The sequence below is a fragment of the Corapipo altera genome, unplaced genomic scaffold (assembly GCF_003945725.1).
Source record: "Corapipo altera isolate COAL_440 unplaced genomic scaffold, ASM394572v1 0, whole genome shotgun sequence".
Lineage (NCBI taxonomy): Eukaryota > Metazoa > Chordata > Aves > Passeriformes > Pipridae > Corapipo > Corapipo altera.
This window is the reverse complement of record NW_020884872.1, coordinates 82,740,481-82,767,313: the sequence shown is the minus strand read 5'-3', so window position 1 is coordinate 82,767,313 and position 26,833 is coordinate 82,740,481. Positions and strand designations below refer to the sequence as shown.

The 26,833-nt window shown below is 38.1% G+C and overlaps 1 protein-coding gene across 1 annotated transcript in view; it reads left to right on the top strand.

The window, feature by feature from the left end:
* Positions 1-4,485: 4,485 nt before the first annotated feature.
* Positions 4,486-26,833, top strand: part of TYR (tyrosinase) — a 54,894-nt gene continuing 32,546 nt past the window's right edge. The window contains exons 1-3 of the mRNA XM_027638556.1: positions 4,486-5,395; positions 15,039-15,255; positions 24,622-24,769. Of these exons, the coding sequence (XP_027494357.1) occupies positions 4,553-5,395; positions 15,039-15,255; positions 24,622-24,769 (1,208 nt within the window). The 5' untranslated portion in view covers positions 4,486-4,552. The remainder of the gene's footprint in view (positions 5,396-15,038; positions 15,256-24,621; positions 24,770-26,833) is intronic.

Below are 26,833 nucleotides of genomic sequence, written 5' to 3'. Positions count from 1 at the left end.
CACATGGGTCCTTAAGCCTCATGTTCAAATATCATCCCAAAAGATGTGGAGGTCTTTATCTTGGTCTAAAAAGCTTGCGGGATTTTCTAGTTTGCTTCTTAGTAAAGAACTATGACTTGTAGGTGTGAACTTCTTACTTTCTAATAAGAAACTTGATTTTTTTCTACCTAAGGATAAAAAGTTTATTATAAATAGAAATTTAATATTTTTCTCTTACTTGTGTAATGTTTAAATGTCTCTTAAGGACAAACAGGACTCTTCTTAATCTTATACTCCCCGTTCATCAGTAACCAGAAGACAGATTATTTATTCTGGTTTTGGCCACAGGGTAATATTTATGTGTTCTTACCCTATATACATTACTGTTTTCTTTCTTCTGATGTACAGAAGCAAGATTTGGTCCCCTGGAAAACCACTGAGAACTCTGATAGCTCCATCTGGAACATGGGGCAAAGGAAATAAATGATGTTTTGTCATTCTGCTACATGAAATGTGAGCTCAGCAGGAGCTCAGAAAACATCTGAAGCCAGGTGTCTTACAAAGTGCATAATAACACTGATGCTGAACAGCAAGTAACAGGTAAGGGTCAGAGAGCACAATCTGAGTCTATTGGTCTGTCAGACTGAATTTCCTGGCTGGTTAATTGTGAAGGACCAGGAATCAGAATGGGGAAAATTTCAGAAGTTGAAAAAGATGTACAGTGATTGAAAGAACTTTATGATACAGACTTTACAGTTATTATGTATATACACATTGTATGCTTCCCCAGAATTTGTATTTCCCGGGCATGTCCTGGCCTGTTCACCTCCCTGCTCCTCTGTTTCTCTGCCGATTGGCTGCAGAAGCTGCAGAGAGGGGACAGCCTCCATTTGCCCCTTCTCTCCCCGGTTCCTCCCTCTTTTACCCGTATCCCTATCCTGGTTTGTCCCCCCACTTGTCTGTCTCATGCTCCGCCCTATGTTCTGACCCTTTCCCCTCCCGAGCTGAAAAAAGACGTTGGGTGCACGCGTGAATAAAGCTCTCTACCTGTATCCCACCTTTGTGTCCCAGACTCGTGCAGTGCCACTGTCCCATTCCCCCACCCCACCCCCCCTTTTCGGACCGTGGCAGTTAATAGACTATCTTTCCTTTCCCTTGTCAGTGTTCTCTAATTGTCAAATCGTCCTTGTATTTATCCATATCAATAACCATTGTTTTCACTTTTTTTCTTGACAGTTCTTATTTCCACTGGTAACTGAGAAGCATCAGCCTTTTCTATCCAGCCTCGGTTTCTTCAGAGTTTTATGTTTGACTTTTAAAATAATCATACTAAAAAATTGTTCTCCATTTACTCATCCCAAATTTCTTTTTACCCCCACTCAACATAGACAACTAGACCTAAAATCCCCATAGAATTCCTAAAACATACCAACAGGCAATATTAGAAGAGACTTTCTTCATTGTGTCATCCAGTTATCAGAATTTTTTATAACCCACTGATATTACTTAATTTGATCGCTTCAGTATCAGCATCCCAAAAGGGAAATTCCCTGTGATATTTTACAAAAGACATGATTTTTTGAAGATCAGCCCGCTCAGATCTAAAGAGACCAAGAGTTAATTTTAGGAGGTAATCTGAACCCCCATTCAATACCATTATTTTTTACTTGGAATGTTCCCTTTCTTTGTCCATGACCACATCAGAAAGGCACAGGCCATGTCTATGTGTAGTTTGATTTAGCATTGCAGTGTAGTGTTGCAGATCTTATCCTAATACCACAAGCAGGTGAGCAAGTGGGCTTTGGGAAGGATTCTCGCTACTCTGTCTGGGAATTTTTCTTCTAATAACTATTGACATCTCCATAAAGCACTTATCAGCCTTTTAATGAAAACATAAGTTAGATTTTAAATACTACCATTACTGTGCTAGTCTACTAGACTGAAACAAATACTTTAACTGATCCAGTCACAAACTTTAGGGTAGAGTTAACATTTAGGGACATGAGACAGAACCCCAGGTCAATTTGCTGTTGAAAGTTGCCTCTATGAAACCCTACTGTGAAGTGATTCATGATCATTTATGTTTTGTAATCAAGTAAAGTTGTATATCGCCACTAAACCTCTGTATTTTATGTTCTTGAAAGCAGAAAGTGATGTACCTTAGCCATGCTGATCTTATGGTCTACCTAGCATTTGGGTGCCTGAAAGTAATTAGACTTGGCTCATACCTAAATAAGGAGACCCAGGTGCGAGAAATGGGTCTCTCAGAGCATATGAGAAGGTGGTGTCTACCCAATGGCAGAACACATGGGAAAGGTTTCTCAGCCAGAACCACTGAATTCAACTTACGTACAAACTTTGTGCAGATATGATGGCTATGGTAGAAAAACAATGAAATAAAGGGTACTGGGAAAAGAAAGATGGAAAGTCCCATGAGGCCTTTTTAATGAAGAGGATTTTACCCAGGTGCAGCATGTGATTGTGATTGTCTTATGTTTCAGTGAGTCTACAATCACACATGGGAATAGAAACACGTATTTTCTTACTTGTTTAACATTTATGGCTGTTCGTTTATGGAAAGCTTAGTTTCCCCACTACTATCTGAATCACTGACAGTTACTCAAAACTGGACTCAGCTCAATAGTAGGTCAAGAGGGGCGTGTGCTGCTCCTCAGTCACATTCCTCATTCAGAGCTTCTCATTCGTATAATTTCACAGGGAATTCCTCTGTTAACCAGATGCCTCAGAAATTCATCATATGACTACTCTCAAGTCTCGGATTCTTATTCTTTAACATTGAATATAAAATCTCATTTGAATATGAAAACAGGGTATTAAATGTATTTGTGTGTATGACTATCTGCCTAAATATGTATTTGAGGCCTTTTCTGGTTCACTCTGAGGCTCTACCTCAAGTCTTTCCAATCCCTGTAGCTTTTTGGTGAAAATTAAAAAATACATATTCTTATTCTCAGAGATGGGTCTCTTCTCACATAAGTATTTTTGCACTAGCATCCATGGGAGGAACAGTAAATGAAATGTGAGGTTTCCCAAACAGATAGGCATAAAGAAAACGTAATAAATCAAACAAGTAACATTTCTATGATAGAATCTGTTTTACAAGCCTGATATGGAAACCAGGGGAGTCAGTCAAACAGTAGTAAACATCACACTGTGGTTAGAAATATTTGTCGAAAAAGCAAATCCTTTCCCTTTGCCCCTTTTACTCCAGGCTCCCCCATCACAGGCTCCCTGGCAGCAGGATTCAGGGATAATCCCCTGGAATACCTGAGGCGTAGAAGCCAACAGGATTAAAGCACCTCGTGCTCCACACCATGGTCATGTGATGACCTGCTGATCCCAGCAAAAGGCATAGTTTCCCAGCAAAGTTCTCACTTAGTTTGCCTGTGTGTTGTTCCTACCCTCCTGAGATTCTGCCTAGGCACAAGGAAATAATTCACAAAGTTTTTAGGAAAAAATAAACCCAAGAAAAAACACTCTTACTAATAACAGCAGTAGATGAAGAAAATAACGGATAATTCATATCTGATTTTCCCAGCAGTAAAATAACTGTTGTCCCCTAGCTTCAAGGAGCAACTTCAAAGAATGTCTAACTTCTAAATCCGCCCATGTGGCTCTGTTAGCACTGCTTGGGCTAATGTACAGGAAGAAAGAGGTAGGTGGTCTGGAGGTTGCCCAGCAACATACTGAGTAAAGAAGACAGATGTGTTCACAAACTGCTTGATGGGAGGAAAACAGGAGTCGAGGGGTTTTTCCTGGTCTAGAGACAGCTGCTCAAAGCACTTTCTGAAAAAATCCCCACAAAACTGCAGAGAAGACTTTTGTGCAGATTTCTGTGTGTCATTAACTGTGAAAGTACTGTCAGTTCTAAAACAAAAATAATTGTCTTGTGAAAAGTTTATGATTTCCCTCACTTCCCATTGCAATATGCACATCCTGGAAAGGCACTTACACTGAAATATAAAAATGCCAAACCAGACTATATATCTTGGTTCTGCTCTATGTTCACACTTAATCTGCCCACACTTTATGTTTACTTGATGTTAAAAAAATAGTTTATTCCAAAATTCCTTAGTTTCTCATTTTTGGGTTCACAATTCTTCCCATATAGCTAATCAAAACTGATCATAGTCTTCTAGTTCTTTTTTTTTAACCATCCATTTATTCTAAAGCATATAATCAAAGCAGGAATTCAAAGAACTTACAGTTGTATCTGTGTCCAAACTTTAATTTTACTTCCTCTCCAATTGCCTGAGGAAAGCAATCATGTGCTAGGCAGAAGATGAAAGTTTATAACAAATGCCTGTATTTTGAAACTTGTGGGGGCTGGGGGAAAAGTCACTTGGCTTTCACTTAAAACATGTGATAATCAGATTAACCCTGAAGAGTACTTTGTGTGTAAATGCATCTTGGGTAGGAATGGGGAAGGATATTGGAGCACTGTACCAGAAGTCAGCAGTGAAGCATTCCTGGCAGAGGGGAAGGAATTTCTTTCACACCAGGAGTTTGGAGGGGTCAGAGAGAACATTCCATGCACTGAAGCATAACACGAATGCTCTCCTGCTGCTCTGTCACTATGCTGCTATTTGCCATGGGTTTTCTGCTGGTCATCCTTCAGCCATCCACAGGACAGTTCCCCCGAGTCTGTGCAAACACCCAAAGTTTGCTGAGGAAGGAGTGCTGTCCCCCCTGGGATGGAGATGGATCCCCTTGTGGGGAGCTTTCCAGTAGAGGGTCCTGCCAGAACATCCTTCTCTCTCAGGCTCCACTAGGACCACAATTCCCTTTTTCAGGTGTGGATGACAGAGAGGACTGGCCCTCTGTATTTTACAACCGGACATGTAGATGTGAAGGCAACTTCATGGGATTCAACTGTGGAGAGTGCAAGTTTGGTTTCTCAGGGCTCAACTGCACGGAAAGGCAACTGAGAACAAGAAGAAACATCTTCCAGCTCACTATCAGTGAGAAGAACAAATTTCTTGCCTACCTTAACTTGGCAAAGAACATCCCTAGCCAGGACTACGTTATTGCTACCGGCACGTATACTCAGATGAACAATGGCTCCAACCCCATGTTCAGAGACATCAATGTGTACGATCTCTTTGTGTGGATGCATTATTACGCCTCTCGAGACACACTCTTAGGTGGGTCCAATGTGTGGCGGGACATTGATTTTGCCCATGAAGCCCCTGGTTTTCTGCCTTGGCATCGGGCCTTTCTGCTGATGTGGGAACGTCAGATCCAGAAGATAACGGGTGATGAGAACTTCACCATCCCCTACTGGGACTGGCGAGATGCAGAGGACTGTGGGGTTTGCACTGATGAATACATGGGTGGCAGACATCCCACCAACCCTAATTTACTCAGCCTAGCATCAATTTTCTCCTCGTGGCAGGTAAGAACAGGCCAAGGGAAGGGGAAGAGAATTATCCCATCCAATGTTAGGCACTTAGGTGAGGTGCACAAGATGGAAACTTAGCCACGCTGCATTCCCTTTGATTACTTAGAGAAAGTAAGTAATACCAGAAAATAAATCAGATTTTATGTGGCCATAATCTTCATTTAGAACTATTCATTTGTCTCTTTGTCTTATTTCTTTCTCATTGTAGGATTTAGGTTGCTTAATTAAGAACCCGAAGGTAAAGTGGAAGGAGGAAAATTATGCCTTTGTGTCCAAACATGACCTTTAGCAGGTTAAATAGGCTTAGGTCTGGTGCAGCAGTCAGGTCAGAAAAAGCAGGACTTATGTACAAAAATTTCTAGCACAAAACCATTGCAAAACAATGGATGACAGAGAGATAGAAACTGAAGTACAGGGTTTTCTCTAACCCTCTCCCAATGAATTCCTCCATCCAAGAGTTAAAAACTATCAAATTAAACTAATCTGCTTTCAACTTTAAACAAACAAACAAGTAAACTAAGTCTTTAGGACACAGAAGAACCAACTGTGTAATTCACATCAGTAGTTAAAAAAAATATAAGAAATAATATCTGTTGCTCAAAGAAATTAAGAGGTAAATACAATAGTGATTCCTGCAACTTAAAAGCACTGTAGCTGTAAAACAAATTAGCTGTAAAACAAGGTGAAATTACATATATACATAAGTGATAAAGGTCTTATATAGCTGAACGATAGTGTGTTGTTCTAACACTGAGAGCTTCTAGATTTTTTTGTCTCTTGTTTATTACTGCTACATCACCTAAAATACAGTGACAAAGGTCTATTAGCGTCGATAGACACACTCCATCATGACAATAGCAACAGTTGCTTCTGGCGCTGAAGTCTATGATTATACTGTCTAAATCTGTCCTTGTTCTATTTATTTCTGTAGCAACAGCCCAAATGAAGGTTGGGCAGTTTCAGTGATTTAACGGAAAGAGACGCAAATTCAAGTAGCTCTGGGATATTCTGGCATTACAAAACAGCAGTCAACTGGGCTAACTGGGCTAGTTGTGCTGTATTTAGTCTTGTTTTGTGCTCTCTGAATAATACAGGCCACGTATATACCTCTAAATTCAAGGAGAACTATTCAACAGAACTATTTTAGGCTATTGTCTGGCATGCCTTTTTCTCCCCCAAACAGGTGCTTTTCAGGAACCTTTCCCAGGAGAATGTTTGCATACAGACACCACGTTTGGGACACTAAAATGATTTTACTGACGTAGACATGGATTATTTTATGTCGTTTTCCTCAGTGCCTGGGAAATTTCCTGGGCACATTTAATTTACCAGAGTAGGCATAGTCACAAAATAGATACAGGTACAAACATGTATTTTCATCCCATTTTCTAAGATTCTGCTCATTTCTAACAACTTGAATCTGGATGAACTCTACTAACTTAATTAGATTGCATTATCAGAAAGAAGTGGTTCTTATGCTGTTCTGCACTGACCTGAATAAATGGCTATGTGACAAAGGTACAAGTGTTAGAGTGAATTAAATGAAACCAGAATTGCATGGGTTACATGTGTCAAGTGGAGCTATAAATGCAGTATATTGGATGAGACAACCAAGGTAGGAGGAGGCAGGTAGTACAAAGGAATCAACAAGTTACTAGCAGCTGGAGGTGTCAGATAGTTGTGTTTAGCTCATTTTTTTTCCAAATGTTTTATTAATCCTATCCAGATACTTAAGATTTTCCCATCCTAGTAATAAGTACCCAGAAAATTTATTAGTAGCAATTAATAAATTTTTGAAACAGTCAGTTTCATAACTTCCCTCTAATATATTCTGAAAATAAAGAATTTGTTATGAAACAAGTTGCTTTAAGTGATATTTTTCTATAACTTTGATGAGTACAATAGTAAAAAAATGTACTGTGTTTAAAACATGTTCAGTGTCAGTGTATGTACCTGAGAGCACCTAAGTCCTTTGCTGAAGTTTTCCAAGTAATTTCTGAAAATGTTTGCCACCTATGTTTTTCAGCCACTTTTGGAAATGTTACACTTTTATCAAACTTTCCAAAATAAGCCCATGATAACTTTACCTTCAAAGGGTATTAGCCCACTTTAACATCTTCTATCTATGTATAGCTCTATTATCTTATCTAGAGAAAGAATAACAGAGATGGAACAGATCTGCGTTTTCAGTCAGTGAATTTGGGGTAAAGGTAAAATAGACACTGATATTTCTTTATTGCCTTTGAATCCAAATTTAAACAATTGCTTAGTAGATAATAGCAGTTAATACAGTTCCTTCAAGTAGCACAAAGTAAGAGACCAGAATATCACTTCAGAAAATCAAAAGGGAACAAAAATAGCCTTAGCTTAAACCGGAAAAGAGCCACAGATCTTCTTCAGAATACACTGATTATCCAAGCTCTGTGGCTAAACAGCATGAGTGGAAAAAAAAACCAAAAAGAGTAGGATCCAGAAATGTGAAGGAATTTAGGCTTTAACAAGCATTCAAAATAAAAAGAGGGCAAGTGAAATCAATAATATGGTATCCTTTTTAGAATTTTAAGTGTCTTTCCAAAGCATAACAAAACAATGCCTATGTTAGGAAATGGTTATAGATTTATTTTAAAAAAAGGTAAAGTGTCTATTTGCAGAACAGCATCCCTTTTCTTTTTTTTTAATCTCAAAGAAAGGAGAAAATACTTTATTCCACTGAGGAGTTGCCATGGCAACATGGATACCCATGGATACATGCTGAAATTCTTGCTTTCACCTTAGTTTTTCTTCAACATGCTGCTGTTATCACTTAGCTGAGTGAATTATCCATCCACATTTTTCTCATGTTTGTCATTTAAGTGACACTTCTTATTCCTGCATCTTTTTTACCAGCAAGACTATCAGGAACCTTTACTGGTTTTGTTTGGTTGCCTCATGTGGTAGCATATGTGGGAAGGGTTTTTTCATGTTTTCAAGTACTTGTTTGTGATGATTCAGGTGTTGCATTCAGCATTAGGACTGCATGAGACATACTAATGTTTTACCAATTTTTGCAATTCCTTGTTGAATTAACAGAAAACTATATGGGAATTGGAGACGTTTCATGACATTGTCAGTATTTTTTTTGTTTTGTTTTAGTGCCCTTTTCTACAATTATTCAAGATAATTGATTTGCTAAAAAAAAAAAAAATCTAGTTGCAAATGTCCCTGCCTATGGCAGGGGGTTGGATTGGCTGACCTTTAAAGGTCCCTTCCAACCAAAACTGTTCTATAATTCTAAATAGTAGAAGGTGAAATTCTTCTCTCCTCTGTACCAGAACTAATTTTGAGAAATAACTGAAGTCAGTGGAGTTGCAAATGTATAAAAATCCTCTGCAAATAAAAGCATAATCTTTCTACTGGTAGTTAACATTAGAGTTTGGGAATCCCCATGGTGTGCTAGACATAAGATGAAGAAAATAAAGCTGGAGAATATAAGTGCTGTTTTAGTTTTCTAGGGTGATACGGAGGCAACACCACCAACTTCAGCTCCTTGTATTTTGTCTTTCCTAAGACCTGAGAGAAGCAATTGCATAATGTGGAGAGCTGGCTGCTCTTGGATGTGTTGGTGTAAGCCTGCAGCCAATTCTTTGTTGCAAGAAAGAACTGGAAAATTTCCCTTAGCACTTCGTTTCATATCACCCTGCAGAACCACTTACACTAAAACAAAGCTACTACAAAAGAGAAATAAGTTACACAAATAGAAAATTGATATAATGCTCCTGAACTAATAGTGACAGCACTTTAGATCCATTACCTGAAATTATGACTTCATAAGAAATATGAAATTCAGCTATTCAGAATCAGTTTTTTAATTCTAAGCACAGTTTATCAGGGAGCTGTATTGCTGAATACAATTACTGTATTGAATAGTCTGACAGCATCATTTGAAGCATTATTTTACATCCATCTTAAAAAACTGCAGGAAATTTTTAAAAATACTAACACCAGAAGCCAGCACTTCTTGGTACTTAAATCAACCAAAAAATCCATCAGCTTGTGGACACATGAGGATCACATGAACTCGATGACTTTATTTTTTATTGCAACTTAATAGGTTTTGGTGCCAACTACAGGCTGGTACATTAAAAAGCAACAGCCCAAATGGAGCAAGTAGCTATAAAGGAAGAGTTTATGAAGATTAGTCTCTAATGATATGCTTCTATGGATTATAAATTTGGAACATTTCCTGTTAGAAAGAGGTACCTCTTCACATGCCACCTCAGTACCACAGTGCAGGGTTATCAGGATCTGTGCACAGCAGGAGCAGCCTCTCAGGTATCCTCAGCCTCTCTATGTCCCTTTAATTCACTGTCCACAGGATCACGAGTGGATGACAGTGGAGTTTGGTCTGTGGTTGCTTGGCCATTCGCTAGTGTACAGCCATGCTTGCTCATGTAACGAGTCATGTAATATAAAAGATAAATAATATGCACTTTCAGAGCTGTATAAATTAGTAACTAATGAATTACGTAAAAATTGAGTTTTGTTAATAATTTAGTAGAAAAAGAAGCCTACCATCTCTCCATAGAGAGATGTGTCTGACTGATTTCATGGCAGACATTGAGACAGCAGCAGTTGGAGGCAGCTGGAGAGCAGGGAATCATGGTCTGTCAAACCAATAAGTGTTAATGAATACTTCAGCAGTAATTGTTAACAGAGTTTTCTACTCCAGTCCAGCACCATTTTGAGGTGCTGAATGGGGTACAGGTTACCCCTCAGTTCTGGGCTGCCTCCAAGTAAAAAGATGAAACTCAGCCAGCTTTTACTGAAGGCTGAGAAAATACCTTGAAGGGCCTGGGTTTGTTTCAGTGCTGTCACTTCATATTTGTCTCACTTCCTTTTAGCTTCAGTTTCACAGCTCCTCCAGTTAATGAATGTGCTGTAAGGGAAAGAAAGATAATTATCTTATCCTTGCACAAGATGTTTCTTAGAATTTCTTCAAATCTTTGCTTTCCAATTTTTTTTCTTTTTGTTCAGTCCTCTGCCTGTTTTACCTTTCTATTCCTGCCAATAATCAGCACTACATGAAGAATCAGATACAAATATGCAGAATCTCTTAAAAATTTTTTGCTCTGCTATAGATCCAGCATCTTTCAAAGCTCCACCTATAAAAGCAAGGTCCCAAAATACGGTTTCTTCTGTTGCAGGTTATCTGGAATCCAGACTTCATGTAGGACAAAAAGAGACATAGACATGTGTTAAGGAAGGCCATGAAGTGCCCACATCACATGTCTGTGTCTGGCATACATCGGCAAGTCAAGTGGTTGCTCTAGCTTTAGTCTGAAGTGGTTCTTTTCTGCTGTTTAATCTGGAACACAACACTATGAAAATATGCTGATGCAGTTTCTGGAGGGGAACAGATCTCTGCTTGGTGATCTCAGGAGAGAAGCAGAGCAAGGGATCAATTATAAAGGAAGCAGAGGTGTGAACAAGCCCTTTGAGCAGCTGTGCTGCCCCAACAAACTGAGGAATTTCAGATCACTTTGTAATTTCAATAACACAGAAAATCTCCTTTTTGCAAGTGTTCAGGCACATATTATTGAATTGTAGAGTATTCAATAGTACTGAATGCCCCTGAGATCTAATAAGCAAAAAATAACCCCAAGGAATTTGTCACAAACCCCTCCACAGTTTTGAATTTAAAAACAGCAGAGAAAGGACTGAACATCACTGAAGACTCCTGTAATGCATTTCACTTTATTTTGTCACAGGGGCTGATCTGTGCAAGCAGTTGCAAAGCAAAAGGCAAAAGGATTTCCCATTTGCCAAAGGCGTGAGACAGTAGCCTTTACAGTCTGTTTTCTAAGAAACACTCCAAAGAGCTGTGCTCAAGATCTTCACTGCAATGCACAGAAGGATATTTTTTACTGGGTGCTACAAGGTCCAGATGCAATACTGCATATTCTGGACTGCCATCTACTGGCATTTGGTCTGCTCTCTGCTTACATAAGCTTTTCCTCTGAGTATCTTCCTAAGTTTCCCTGGAGCTAGCGAATTTGTGAAGGCAGATGCAGTTGTAATTTTAAGCTTTGTCCAAGGTGAACTGAGAAATTTGCTCCGGACAGTTCTGACAGGGAACAGAAAATCATATTTTAAACCAACATATTTCTAGTAGAAAGTATTCCTGCTGAACAAAAAGAAGGCAATGGTGTGACCTGTTTTATCTATGCTGTATGCAGATTATATTCAGAAGGAACTATTTGACTGATCTGTGTTATGTTATCACTTACACTTATCACTTAAAAGAGCAAGTTATAGTTTCATATAGACTCATAATTAATATCACTTAAGTTAAATCATACTGGAAAAGTATCCTTGTTAATTTTATGACCAGACCTTAATTTCTGGTTCAGAAAAAAAATAGCAGAAGGTTACAGACAAGCATTTTCATTCCTGCTGATTATGTTGGCATTTCTTGACTGTGACTTACCAACTACCTTGTAGCACCTGGCTTCTGTTTAGGATGAATTTGATTAGTCAGACAGTTAAGGAGGGCTACACGGAGACATAAATGAAAAAAAAATAGCACTCCAACAATTTATAAGCCTCATGACATTAACGGTTACATTAAATCCCACTGAAATGGATAAATAGAACAAAGAGGGAAAGTTCCTTTGTTTAGAGATATATTTTAGCACATCTTTAAGATTCCCTGTCTGAATACCTGAGGACCCAGTGTTGAAGACAGCATGTGATTCCTTTTTTAAGACACAATGGGGATATATCCCCAGGGCTGTTGGAAAAGGATGAAAGATAGGAGATGGCAGGGCAGAGAACCCAGAAGATATGAACCTAGATAGAGCCCATAGGAGAGAAAGCTAAATAGAAAATCCACATATGGGTAGTTTCTGAGTCAAGTCAGAAGTGGGAAACAGGCTGAGCTTCACCAGCCAAGGCACATTTACCTTCTTCACTAATGCACTTCTAGGGACATGGGATGGTGCATTTTTATAAACAAAGAAATTACTAGAGGATCTTCTGAATCATCCCCCTCTTTTCCTTCTAATGGGAATAAACTCTCTCAGTAATACAAATAAATCATAAAACCAACACTGTATCTATGTTTTGTGTTTATAAGTGTAGGTCTCTCCCTGTCATTACCCCTCGCTTATTGGTGGGGATTCTTAGAAGATACTCCTTAGAGGCAGAGTCCTGACTTCAATTCCTTTTAGAAGTACAATCTTGACCCACTTGGTGAGCTTCTGGGGGTCATGTACACATGAAACTCTCTGTTGGACAACTACCTACAACCTGCAAGGGCACCTCAGTAGCTTTAACAAACTAGGGCAGATTTCAGCTAATAGAGCAGTCTTGGGGATAAATTTCTCCGATAAGCTTTCTTATCTACCGCAAAAAAGATGAGAATAATTTTTTCATTATTTTCATATTCATAGAAAATTTATCATTTAAGAACTCCAGATTCTTAAGAACTCTATGTTATATCACCATCTTCATCAAACATTTTCTGTGAAATTTTTGTCAAATCACTTACAAAAGGATTCATTTCATCTCCTTCTACTTATTCAAAAGTTAGTTCAGCAGCAAAGCAACTTGCCTTTGTCTCTGTCTTCAGAGGCACGTCCATGCCTCCAGGGTGCAATTCATCCCATGCTAATATAGAAGCAGAGCATCAAGTTGAACATTTAATTTTGCTCCCCTTGCTAACTGCAGTCCAGAGACAGTTTCTGCATTGATTTTTTTACTAATTTTATTTTACTGACTGAGTCAATGAAGAGAGTCAGGCACCCCTAGAGGTAAGTACATCTCACCTACCAGACATCTGGTATGGGAGGGCTAAATCACACTCAGAAGACACCTCTCTCTCTCCTGACTGCAGAGGTCATCCTAAAGCGTTACTTCAATCTGGCAATTTGTACGTGGCTAGTACCAGTGAAATGAATCTCCCACTCAATTCCTTCGTTAACAGAGGATCTCATACTCTTCCACTTCATTCAAAGCAGAGATGGTTGTTTTCACTCACCTTCTTGTCCATTGTTCTGGTCCATGAAATAGAACTATACCGTCAGGATAAAAGAAGTTGAGGTTTCAGTCTTAGGTATTTTCTCCCCTATGATGTCTCACTCACTAATGAGACCTGTTCTTTCTCCACACAAACTTCTCATTAACCACATCAATTACTTCCTAACAGCAGAGTCCTGTGTTTTGAAGGGATCTCTGGTGGTTTAAAGTTTTACTTGTTTTGGTGTTTTTTTTCAGAAGAAAAGCAAAACAATAGACAGTGAGTTTTTTCAGAGCCTTAGCTTCACCTGCTAGGGATACAGAACAACTTGTTGTTCTGTATTTTGAGCTACTGTTGCTCTGTTTCATTTACATATACCCACCAACTCTACCAATATACACTCCCACTAAACTCTCAATCTCATCTTCTGCTTGTCATTGTGTCATTATGTTTTTCACCATCCTCCATCCTGACTCCATGTCAGGCAAGTTCTGAATATAAAGTAGAAATAGGAGTTAGCCCTTGTGATAATTCCCTGTAGGTTTATTATACCAGAATATGGAAAAAAAAAAATCCTTGCTCTCATTTTGATCATTTCTCTGGCCAAGCAGAGAATACTGTGAGAGCTACAAGAAAAACCTCGTGGTGATTAGAAGACCCACATCATTAGGTTACAGATAAATTGCTATGCCTTAGAAAGATATTGAACAGCATCTTAGCGGAACTTACAGTCTGTGTGGACACTTTTAACCGATGACAAATGTGAAGGAGTTTAACTCAGATAAAATAGTTGACTACCATTTGAAGCTACGTTGAACTATCTTGCTCTACCAGGAGTCTCAAACTGGACTGATGGCTTCTACAGATTATCTGACAAATAACGACTTGTTATGCCATTGTAACTGGACTTTGCCTGTGAACTGAGAAAACTTATGTCAATTATGCTGGATTCGGACAGTTTTTTATATCTGTATCCATCTCTCTGTTTAAGATCCTTTCCTAATACCCATTACTACAGTATTTCAGTTGGTGGTATATGTTCATCTCCAGAACGTTTCTAGAAAGTACGGCAGCAACTTTTTTCCATTTTGTACACGTAGCATCACTGAGATATAGTGAAAGTAAGCTGACATTAGACTGACAAAGCACAGACAGATATTTTCATAATAAAAGATTTTTTCTCGTATTTCAAGTCAACAATTCCTCCTCTTACTGTGTTGGGAGAAAAATCTGTGATTATGGCTTTGTTCGGTAGTCTGTTGAAGCCAAAGAGCCTCCATTTAGCAGTTGCAGCAGCAAATTCAACTCTGCATCCTGCTACATTGGTAGGTAACACCGAATTTAGCCTCAGTGAGTTTTCAAGAGCATAAATGAGGTTTGATGACTTAGTCCACATGGGTAGTTTCAGATACAGACTAGTTTATTTTTTCAAAACATGCACTGTAGTAGAGGGGTGTTTTCTAAGAAATAACCAGCTTATACTAAAATCATACAGAAAAAATATAAAAAATAATATATATTCTTGAAACAAACTTATTATAGTATACATTTTCTTTGCTCTTAAAAAAAATCAATCAAAGTATCTCTTTTGTTTTTATATTTTTTCATTGCAACTCTTCTAATAGAAAATGTTTTATACAGGTAATTTGTACTCGGTCTGAAGATTACAACAGCCAACAGGCTTTATGCAATGCCACAAGCGAGGGGCCTATAAGGCGAAATCCTGGGAACAATGATAAATCAAGGACCCCAAGGCTCCCATCCTCAGCTGATGTTGAATTTTGCCTGTCACTGACTCAGTATGAATCTGGATCCATGGATAAAATGGCCAATTACAGTTTCCGAAACACTCTGGAAGGTAACATGTTTCATTCTATTATGCCATTTCCATCTCTAAATTGATTCTCTCTAGGGCTAGAGTCTTTAAACTCTGGGTAGTTTGAACTGACTCCATGAAGAATAACTCAAAAAGAAAGAAAAAGTTATGCTTTCATCTGGAATAGGAACAGAAAGAACCACATTAAAGGCATTTGATAAGAAACTATAAACTATAGAATAGATCAGACACTAAATCGATCTGTTAGGAGATACTGTATCCTGCTACAGTCAGCACCAGGCAGGCACAGCAAAAAAAATACACCACTGCAGAAAAGGAGGTCATTTAATAATCTGCTTGTGCATAACCATGCACAACCATGGCCATGTCAAAGGTTTGCCCGGGAATTCACAGTGTTCCAGGGACCAGGCTGGACAACAAGGGTGAAAGAGGATGCTGACAGTTGGCATGTTATATTTACATCCTTCCACTGTGAACTCCATAGCAGACTTCTCCCTAAACTCTGAGGAACAGGGATTATTATAAATTAGCCCTCAAAACTGACCCTTAGTATAATTTCCAAGATAATTTAGTTATCTTAATTATATAACTATGCAACCTGTTTTGAATTTTCCTAATTTACTAGTAAGCAGTTCTTTACTGAAAGAAATTCTCAATTTTCTGTCTACTAAACTCTTTTGAATCTGGTAAAATTGCTAATAAGCAAGGATAACATATTGTACATTTATAAATAAATATTTCTACAGCAACATATATCAGCTGAATGTAATATGATCTACTTTTGATGTCCCAGAGATTTTGGCTTGCAAGGAACTCTATGAGGGCATAACAATGCAATATAGGAGTAGGAGTGAGGATAAGAAAAGTTCCATGAAGATGATCAGAGGGATGGAGCAACTCTCCTATGGAGACAGGTTGAGAGAGCTGAAATTGTTCAGCCTGGAAAAGTGAAGGCTTCAGGGAGATCTTATTGCAGCCTTCCAGTACCTTAAGGAGGCTTATAAAAAGGAGGGAGAGATATTTTTTATATAGGCAAATAATGACAGGACAAGGGGCAATGGTTTTAAACTGAAAGAGTGAAGGTTTAGATGTTAGGAAAGAATTCTTTACTCAGAGAATGGTGAGGCACTGGAACAGGTTGCCCAGAGAAATTGTAGATGCCCATCTCTGGAAGTGTTAAAGGTTAGGTTGGATGGGGCAATGAGCAACTTGATCTAGTGGGTGGCATCCCTGTCCATGGCAGAGGGGTTGAAACAAGATGATCTTTAAGGTCCCTTCCAACCCCAACCATTCTGTAATTCCAAGAAAGCAAAGCTTTTGATACATCCAGTATTAGTCATAATGTTGTGTGGAACACCACAAAGCTTTCATGGGAAAAGTGAACCAATTTCTTTCTAAAATGGCCAGAAATTTGGAACTTGCCTGCTTCAGCCAAGGAAGAATCCAGACAATATTTGACTCCATCTCTGGACATAGCTGTGCTTTCTGTCCTTGAAAAGGGAAACAACATGAAATATGGGAAGAAAAAGGTGACATAATTAAATAGAGGTCCACTTACATTTTACTCCATAAAGTATGTGAACAAATGCAAAGAGTGGAGTAGAAGGAGTAGAGAAAAAGGAATTTAAGTAAATAAGTCATGAGATTCTGAGAGTCTACCATCATATTACTGATATTGTAAGCAAAAGTAATGACACAGTCTGTGGGAGTTTTTATTTTATTTTTTTAACCTGAATTATTTCAACACTCATCTTTACACCACAGGAACACAAACTTTTCTGTCAACTAACTTATTTAGCTAACAGGATACTGAACTGCCATTTGAAGTCAAGAATTCATGGCTAATGTTGAAAAAGATGATGAAAAGTTTTAAAACAAATTTTACTGCCAAAAACCCCTCATATTGTATTAACTACTTTCTTACAAATGACCTGTTTAATATTTTGTTGTACACAGATGCCAAGCTTAAATTGACCACTTACATTTATTGTGTCAGGGCCCATTTCTGCATTACAGTATTCTTACAAACCTGTTAACACTTTATAGTTCCTAACATTTTGTTCCTTTTCTAAACAAAAAGCTTTTCAGTCCTTCTTTACTTACTTGCACAATTTTGTGCTGATACACTTAAGGTCAAATTCTAATCTCTTTTAGATCCAAAGAAAATCCAAAGTAAGTCCTTTGACTTTATTAAAATTACTCTGGGTATGTGAAAGGTGATTGGAACCAAGCCAGCGGCTGTAATTTAGCAGTTCCTGATTTACACCAATGTTAGATTTACTCCTCGGTTTCGGTTCTGTAATGGAAAACACCTGTGTTCACATAGGAGATCCCCTTCTGGGCAAAACTTTATGCTCTTCCATTCTTCAGTGTATTGGAACAAAGACTAAAACTTTTATCCTTCAAAGTGGTAAGTATCAGCATTGTTATGAGCAGATCACAACAACACAGGCTAAATCTCTGTTTGACTAACATAAAATGCTACTACAGAGACAGAAATTATGACACTGAAGAATTTATGTCACAACAGTCATAAACTGCAAAGGTCAGTGTTGTTCAGTAAAACAACACCCCTATGAGGTCGAGCACATGAGTTGTCCTCTCACTCTGGGGCAGGCTAGATTCTGCGTTGAATGAAAAACAGATTAAAGTTTGCACTTTGCCCCTGGAAGCAATTATTTTAAATAGGATTTGTTAATTCTTGACCCTAAATGGGGAACAGTGTTGGCTTCATTGGAAACATCATGGATACAAGCGAACAGAAAATCAGCCTAGTTTAAAAGCATCAGGTAAGATCAGAAATGGAATAGCTAACTGCAAATTAAATAGTTTGGATTCTTTATTCAGTTCAGTTTTGGCGTGACATCTTGAATGCTACTTCCTAAGACTAAGAGATGGCTGAAAAACTTAGAATTTTTTTTTCTTTATGAACAGATTCTACAGTTGAAACTAGTTTATTCATGGCAACTTCAAATGAAAATCAGTGCCTTCTAAGTTTTGCACAAAGTGCAAAAGAACATTAAAAAATATTCTTCAACTCTACATCACTTTCATTATGCATGAATTAACTCATGACAAATGGTATCAAACCAAGCCATGTCATAGCAATTATGTATTGTTACTGCTATTCTGTCATGAAATAATGGAATAAAACATCAAACATTTCAAAATGTAATTTCATTCTAATAGGACATTTTCCTTTTTTTTTTTTGAAATGAGAGATTTTGATCTGGAAATCTTTCCTCAGTATTTTCACAGTGATCCATACAACTAATGAAGAAAGGTTTCTCAAAATTAAGTTTACCAACAGAAAACTTCTAATTGAAAAAGTTTCTGTCTACAGCCAACATTCCTCACCCAGCTCGAACCTCAAACTGTGGGTAAATTTATGCTTCACACTGAGAAAGTGCTGTCAAGTTGCGAAGAGTCACTACTAGAGAACTAGAAAGACTATTCACCACAGACCACATTGAAACTCTACAAGAGTAATTTTAAGAAAAAAAACTAGATCGTGACATGGTCTAAATTAGATAATCACAAACTTTCATTTTCTCTAGTCCCCTAGATCAAATTCTGTGGATCTTGTAGCTACCTCACTCTAGAGGGATTACAGTAATAACACTGCTTAAGAAAATATGTAGGATCTAACCCTGAAAAGTTTTCTGTGAATTTGCCAATGGTAGAAAAAATCCATGAACATAAGCTAGAAGAACATTACTAACTTTAAAGATCTGCAAGGATACGGCCTTAAAATTCTCATATTTTCCCTCCTATTTTAAGGTGGATGCATCTATCTGACCTGAGCTTCTCTAAAATGTGAAAACTTTATTAAAGAACAAAATCATACCCCGGGAGAATGGGACTAAGTATATTATTCAGTTGGACTCGGATAGAGAAACATAGAATTTAGGTTGGAAAAGATCTTTAAGATCAATAAGTCCAACCATAAACATAACATTGCCAAGTCCACCACTAAATGATAAAGTCATAGAGTTGTTAAGACTGGAAACGACTTCTAAGATCACCAAGTCCAATGGTTAACCTGCATTTTCACTATTAAACTGTATTCCCAATGCCATATCCACATGTTTTTTAAAGACTTCCAGGGATGGTGTTTCAACTACTTCCCTGGACAGCCTGTTCCAATACCAGACCACTCTTTTGTGAAGAAATGTTTCCTAAACTCTCATCAAAATCTCCTCTGAGGCAACTGGAGGTTGTTTCTTCTTGTCCTGTTGCTTGTAACCTGCAAGAAGAGACCAACTCTCACTTTGCTTCGGCCTTCTTTCAGGTGGTTGTAGAGAGTGAGAAGTTCCTCCCTGAGCCTCCTTTTTTCCAGACAAACACCCCTAGCTCCCATGTTCAAACACCCATGTTCAGCTGCTGTTAACCAGCACCTCAAGTTCCTTTTTCGTTGGTCGGGTTTCCAGCCACTCTTCCCCAAGCCTGTAGAACTCATGCTGTGAACCAGCACTTCGCCTGGTTGCACCTCATACAATTGTCCTCAGCCCATCAATACAGCCTGTCCAGATCTCTCCGCAGAGCCTCCCTTGAGTCCAGAGAAGGACAACAAAGGTGGTGAAGGTCTAGAGACAAGTGTTATGAGGAGCAGCTGAGAGAGCTGGAAGTGTTTAGAGGCTCAGGGGTGATCTTATCACTCTCTACATCTGAAAAAAGGTGGTAATCGGGTGGGGGTCAGCCTCTTCTCCCAGGCAATTAGGGGCAGGATGAGAAGACATAGTCTTAAGCTGCACCAGGGAAGGTTTAGGTTTGACATTAGGTGGAGTTTCTTCACAGAAGGGGTGATTAAACATTGGAATGGGCTGCCAAGGGAGATGGTGGAGTCACCATCCCTGAAGGTGTTTGAGGAAAGACTGGACATGGCACTTACTGCCATGATCTAGTTGACATGGTGGTGTTAGGTCATAGGTTGGACTTGACAACCTCAGAGGTCTTTTCCAACCTAATTGAGATTCTGTGTTTCTGTGATTCCTACCCTCCAGGAGATGAACACTCCTGTCCAACTTGTTGTTGTCCGCAAACTGACTGAGGGTACATTCAATCCCCTCAACATGCAATATACAAAGCAGAATTTGACCTTTAAAGTACCAGCTGTCCTTACCACTGGCCTAGAAAGTCATACAAAACTAAAATTTATTTTGTAAGAAAAAGGTTTCGCGGTTAAGAAAACCACCTGCAAAACTGTTATGAATATCTAACTGATGTTAGACGTGCCATAGATGTTAAGTAGTTCCCTAAGATAATCAAAGGAGATAGGATTTTTTGAATGATTCCTCTGTTTCTGAGAAACTGAATGGTACCAATGCTCTCCAAGCTCTGCATACCTGCTAAGTGCAGTTACAGTGCTTCAACCAGTGGTTAATGAGCAACTGAGGAAAACACTACCTGCTTTCAACACATAAAGCTCTGCACTTGACTGTGCATGGAGTTCAGTGGTCTCTACTAGTAGATGGTAAATCTACAGTTAATATAATTAAATACTCTATTAAAAGACATAAACTTGACCTAATTTCATGTTCTGTAAGAACCGCCTATAAACCAACCTAAAATCTGTCAGGCAGCCTTAATTTTGAGTGGCATCATTAGCTTCTCCTATAGTAAAGTTTGGTCTCAATTCCCACCTAATTTAATTCAGCCTGGTCCAGTGAAGCTGCTTCAAATCCACTGAATCACTGTTGCTGATTAACAGCGTTATAAGCAGGAGCAGAATCAGGTTTATGAACCCCTAAAACTGTGATTTTTCTCTTGTTGAAATCACCGGGGAAACTTCACTTCAGTGATGTATGCCCTGATAGCTATTTCTAATGCACCATAATTAAACAAGGGTTTAAAAAGATCTCTGAATGTTACAGCTTCCTATACTGGCCAGATGATTTAGTGGCTCACTGCAGTCTCCTCCACCCATTACTCAGCCACTCTCCCTCCTTTTTTTTTAGTACTGTCACTGGTTCCCATCATATCCTTACATGAGATACTGTATTTTAGTAGCCTGGAAAAAAACCCTGACATCCCACACTCCAGGGTAGTTTAATGACAGAATAGTGAGTGAAATCAGTTCACAGAAGGACTGAGGAGGTGCTGTTTAGGCATGGGAGAGGAAGGCACAACATGAGGAAAGACAGGTGGAGAAAGAAGAGTTCCCCTGTCTAGAGACAGGGAGCTCTTATTTCAACTCACCTGCTTGTATATCTGTAGTCTCACATCTGCTATAGAGGTGATTTTACTGCAACTACCTCATCAAAGTTTTCTGTATTCTGAAAAAAATGTAAAGTTTTCACATATGCATTTTAGGTGACTTCATCCCTTTTCAATAGTACATCATCCTTCATAGCTGACTCTACCTAAGTCTTTTAAAAAAGAGCAAAGAATAAGATCCAAGTTAATAAAATACAGTGACACCACACTGCAACCTTATTCCTGCTACAATTTTACAATTTATATGAAGTTTTTGGAACAAGAGATCTGATATTAGAACTTCTCATGTGCAGGGATAAATGTGACATCACCTTTGTCATGACTGGATGCACTCCAACTATCTGGGAGCCAGAGGGTGGGGTTGCTAAAGCTGTCACAGTTACAGAGATTTTGATTATTAAAATAAATTGCTTGTGTGCAGATGTTCCATGAAAAGCTAACCAGAGCCAAAATGAATATTCTGTGGTTTTTTTATCAATTATTAGATCGTTTTCAATGCATTAAGAAATTTAAGAAGAATCCCAACTCTGATATAAAACATCTAGCCTTCTACCTAGACCCTGAATAAATTTTATCTTCCCTTAAACATATTTGTAAGGTATTGGGATATAAGTGGAAGAATTGCTTCAGAATAATATACAGATATATCATATTTTGTTAATATTCACAGAAATTTCCTAGTATTGCTAAATTGACTGATCCCAATGATCATGTGCTGTGGCCATCAACAAAGAAAGCCAAAGTTGTTGTCATTGGTTCCTAGGAGTTCTGGACAATCTGTCAATATAAATTGTTCTTCATAAGTAATATTTTATTCTGCTGATCCCCCTGATTTGATAGCTAGGTAACATAACATTCACCATGATTCAAATTTCTGTGGGCCCTATTCTCTCTTTGAGAACTTCTGTCCTTTGCTCTTTATGTCACCCAATGGGCTCTTCAATAATTCTGGTCCACATCCAATGTACTCAAAATCTGCAGTTATCTGTTTATCTTTGTTTCCTACATCCAGATTCACTCCACCTTAAAAACCTACAATTTTCATAACAAGCCAACTTTACTTCCTCCAACTGTCCTAATTATGTTTTCAACTCTGTCTTCCTAATTATGGGAAGCAGAGGGGCAGGCATTGATCTCTTCTCTGTGGTAACCAGTGACAGGACCCGAAGGAATGCCCTGAAGTTGTGTCAGAGGAGGTTTAGGTTGGATATTAGAAAGAGGTTTCTCACCCAGAGAGTGGTTGAGTACTGGAACAGGCTCCCCAGGGAAGTGGTCACAGCACCAAACCTGATGGAGTGTTTGGATGATACTCTCAGGCACATGGTGTGACCCTTCGGGATGGTCCTGTTCAGGGCCAAGAGTTGGACTTGGTGATCCTTGTGGGTCCCTTCCAACTCAGCATATTCTGTGATTCTGTGAATTTCTCAAAAGCTTTGTCATACTATTAGAATCAGAAAGATGGATGGTTAGTATGGTATGCTGGTTTCTAGGTGCCATAGTTATGATCTGATTCTTATTATAAATATCAGTAATTTATGTCAGATGCTCTTCCCTTGTTTGAAAAAATTAACTAACAAGACAAAGCTCAGTGAGGGAATTTAGAGTGACAAAGAAATGCAATCATTTCACACAGAAGATCAGAGTCCTAGCTGGGTCTAAAACTCAGGTTTCCTTATTCATAAGGCAACTCTAGCCACATGTCAATTAATACTTTGTGTGACTCCAAGAGGAAAAAGTGCAGAGCAAACCGTTTGGTACTGTGGACCTGAATTCCACATAACACATGAGAGTTTTGAAAGGGAAGGGGTTCTTTCATAGTAGCTGTAGTTCAGTCCCCCAATAGTTGGCACATTTTAGATATCCTCCAAAAGGAATCCAGTTTTGCAAAGTCAGAAATTGCCTTATGATGTGAGTCACAGCATGAAATAGAAGAACTGTTGGGAGATTCACTTCAAAAGTATGTTATAAATTCTCATTCTTAGTCCAAATAAGTAAATAAAGCAAGTGTTCAAAGCTTGTGAGGAATTTCACAAAGATAAAAACTAAGATCTTTCCTTTCCCTGCCTTGCATACCTGATAAACTGCAACAATATTGGAAAAAACACTGAAGATCAACACAATGACCATATTGTTCACAGCCCTTTTTATTTGATTATTAAATTGTGAAGATGTCTTAATGTGACTCTACTGCATTTCCTCATCCTACAGCTTATAGAAATTGTGAGAGGAATACATCTTCAGGAACCAAATAAAAGAGATAGATCAGAGAGGTTTTGTGTCATGGCTTAAATAGCAGAACTAGCATTATGTTTGGAAATAGACTGGGAGGACAACATATGTTTCTACTCTTTCTCTCTGGGAAAATTCCAAAGAAGGATCAGATCGTTGAGTTGGCTTTTACTAGGAGTCCTTACAAGTAGTGAGGAAGCTTGGCTGTTGGGACACTGAGTGGAGCTACCAACATCAGAGCTGAGGAATGGACAGGCTACCAAGATAAAACCTAATGGAGAGACTCATCTTCCAGTATTTCATCTTTGGGAGTTTGGGTCTTCTCAAAACCCATCTTTTAAGTTCCTCCAAAATAACAGCAATCCACAGACTTCTGGCCTGTAAGTCTGACTGTGAAAGATTATTGATTACTTACCAAATCCTCCTGTAAATATTGGATTATAGTTTGTAGTGTGTCGGGTCCTATCAATAAAAGGACATAGTCATAGAGACAAACATTAATAAATAAACGAGTATATCGTGGGATAAAATAGCCTGTTTTATCTTAGCAACCTGTAAGTATAGAGATTCAAAATGAAAATAAAGTGAATAGATTTTCTCAACATAAATAAATGTACACACCTAAATATCTATAGGGATTATGTTGCCTTTTAACATCCAGTCAAAATGGACAAAGAAATTTAAAAATATAAAGCAATTTAGCAGTACATTTGCTGACATGCTGCATTAGCTACATGGCAAGAGTTTTAATTTAGCTTATTCTAATTTCATCTTTGCTATGCCTTTGAAATATTTTAACACTCCTTTACATGTTTTCCAAAGCTCTTGTCTAAAAAGTTGAATGTAAATGAAGGGAAAGTAGGTACTTTGATCTTCACTGTTACTGGAAAAAGAATTATACACATTGTCATATCAGCATATGATTTCCTCTTGAATCTACAGGCTTTGCTGATCCACAGACTGCAATATCAAACCCATCGCAAAGTGGTTTGCATAATGCACTTCACATCTACATGAATGGCTCCATGTCCCAAGTACAAGGCTCTGCAAATGATCCTATCTTTTTACTACACCATGCATTTGTTGACAGGTAGGTTTAATTCTTCCTAGTAAACCTAATTCATTTTGTGGGGTTTTTTTACAGTATGCTTTTCACAGGCATTTTAATACTGCAAACATGTTACATGCCTTTACATGCACAACATTTTCAGACATGTAGTATTGAGCTCTGCTATTATTTGAAAGCACGTGTCACTCCTAACCTGACTGTATGTTCACTGGATTAAATATAACTTGACAAGTTGACAAATGCATTCAGCTTTTATTAACAAGGTAAAAATAGTTCTTCAGTGATGTCATGATGATTAATATATATGGATGTGTATGTCAGGAAGTTTGGATCAAAAGTTAGTGACTCATTGAAATACAACTATAATCAGTTGGAGCAATTCCTTTACATTCTAAATGTCAGAGCTGTTTTAATTTCTATTCCATAAGGAAAATCCAAGCCTGCCGTTCATAAATGAAGAAGAAAAAATACATATTTCAGTGTGACAATCAAAACTGTGACTGTCTCTTGATGAAAGAGAAGAGTACAGCTGTGCAGAATTAAAGAAAGAAAACAGAAGGATATCATGCTTATTATATAAGAAAGAGTAGAGGAGCACAGTTTTGCAAGAAAATAGTGGAATTGCTACATTAAGGGCAGCATTCCAAGATTTAATGGCGACCTTAAAAATTTCTGTGCCACTATAATACATGTGAATGGCTTCAAAAAAATTAAACTGGACTGCATTTACTCCAAACTCTGATGAATAAAGAACAATTAAAAAAAAAAAAAAAAAGCTAAGCAAAGGACAGTAAAAGCCACACAAACAACACGTTCTGGAGCAGTTTATATTTTCTTATCAATCTTCTACTTTCTCCCCCTACACTGACTGTGACTTGACTACAGCAATGTTTAGGACAATAAAAACTATTACACTACTTTTGGGAGTCTTCCATAAATCTGTATGGTCAGAAACCTACTGACTGAGACTCTGCCTGCATGCAGGTGCTTACTGAGATGAAAATCAAAATACTTTGTTCATTTGGGTCACTAAGGCATGCAGCGCAGAAGGGATGCAGATTACAACTTGCAGACATCATCTTGCACTGAAGTTCCTTAGTTTCAGGCAGTTTACGCCAAAACTCTTATATAAAACTTTGTCTTATTTAACCAAAAACCTAGTAGGTTTAAAAGAGACAAAACTGAAGTCAGATTTGTCTCTTCATACATATTTAATATATAAAAGGAGGGGGGGAAATAATATAGTTTATATCTATATATAATAAAATATATAATATAATATATATATAATAATATAAATGTATAACACATACATTAGATATTTAATGAGCCAAATGATTGCATTCTTCACACTTTAAACATCGAGAGATAGGGCATCAAGTCTTAGCCGGTCACCCAGGCATCAGTGGAATGGTCCCTTAAATGGGTGACCTACCTGTTCTCTGCTCCTAATATGGTAGGGCAAAATTAGTCTTCTGGAGGTGTCAGTTTTGAAACTCTTTTATGTGAAAAGCTTTTCCTCCTAACATTTTAAAAGTTAAACAGCATAGCTCAGCTGTGATTTAGCATATCCATGCATTGACTGCTCAGCAGGATGGATGCATGAGGGTTTCAAGTGTGATTACAAAGCTCACTCTGGTGATTGTAAATTAACTTTCCAATATCTAGGCTATTAAAAAAGGAATCAATTGAATATTTATAGAAAAGGTACACAGAAGAGAAAGCATTATGATGTGCCGTATCAAAAGAATTGTTTTCCTTAGACATTGACACTTGTATAAGACCTACATATCTCTTAGCTCCCACTCTTTGCAGGGCTTAAGTAACCACTTGGTCCTCATGCTGACCTCTCAGCATGAAATTTGACAGAGGAATTTCAGTTGTAGTCATTCTGAGTCCCTGGAAATATTTCTCATAAATGTAGTTGCTATCAATTTTAAAAGGCAAAATTATTTGCAAATGACAACCTCATTAAGTCGGACTAGTGTTGAGGAAATAAATCACTGCAAAGGCACTGTGGGGGCAATACAGATATGCATGATGCAACCTCATCCCATCTGTGGCAGAAAGAACATTACCAGTGCT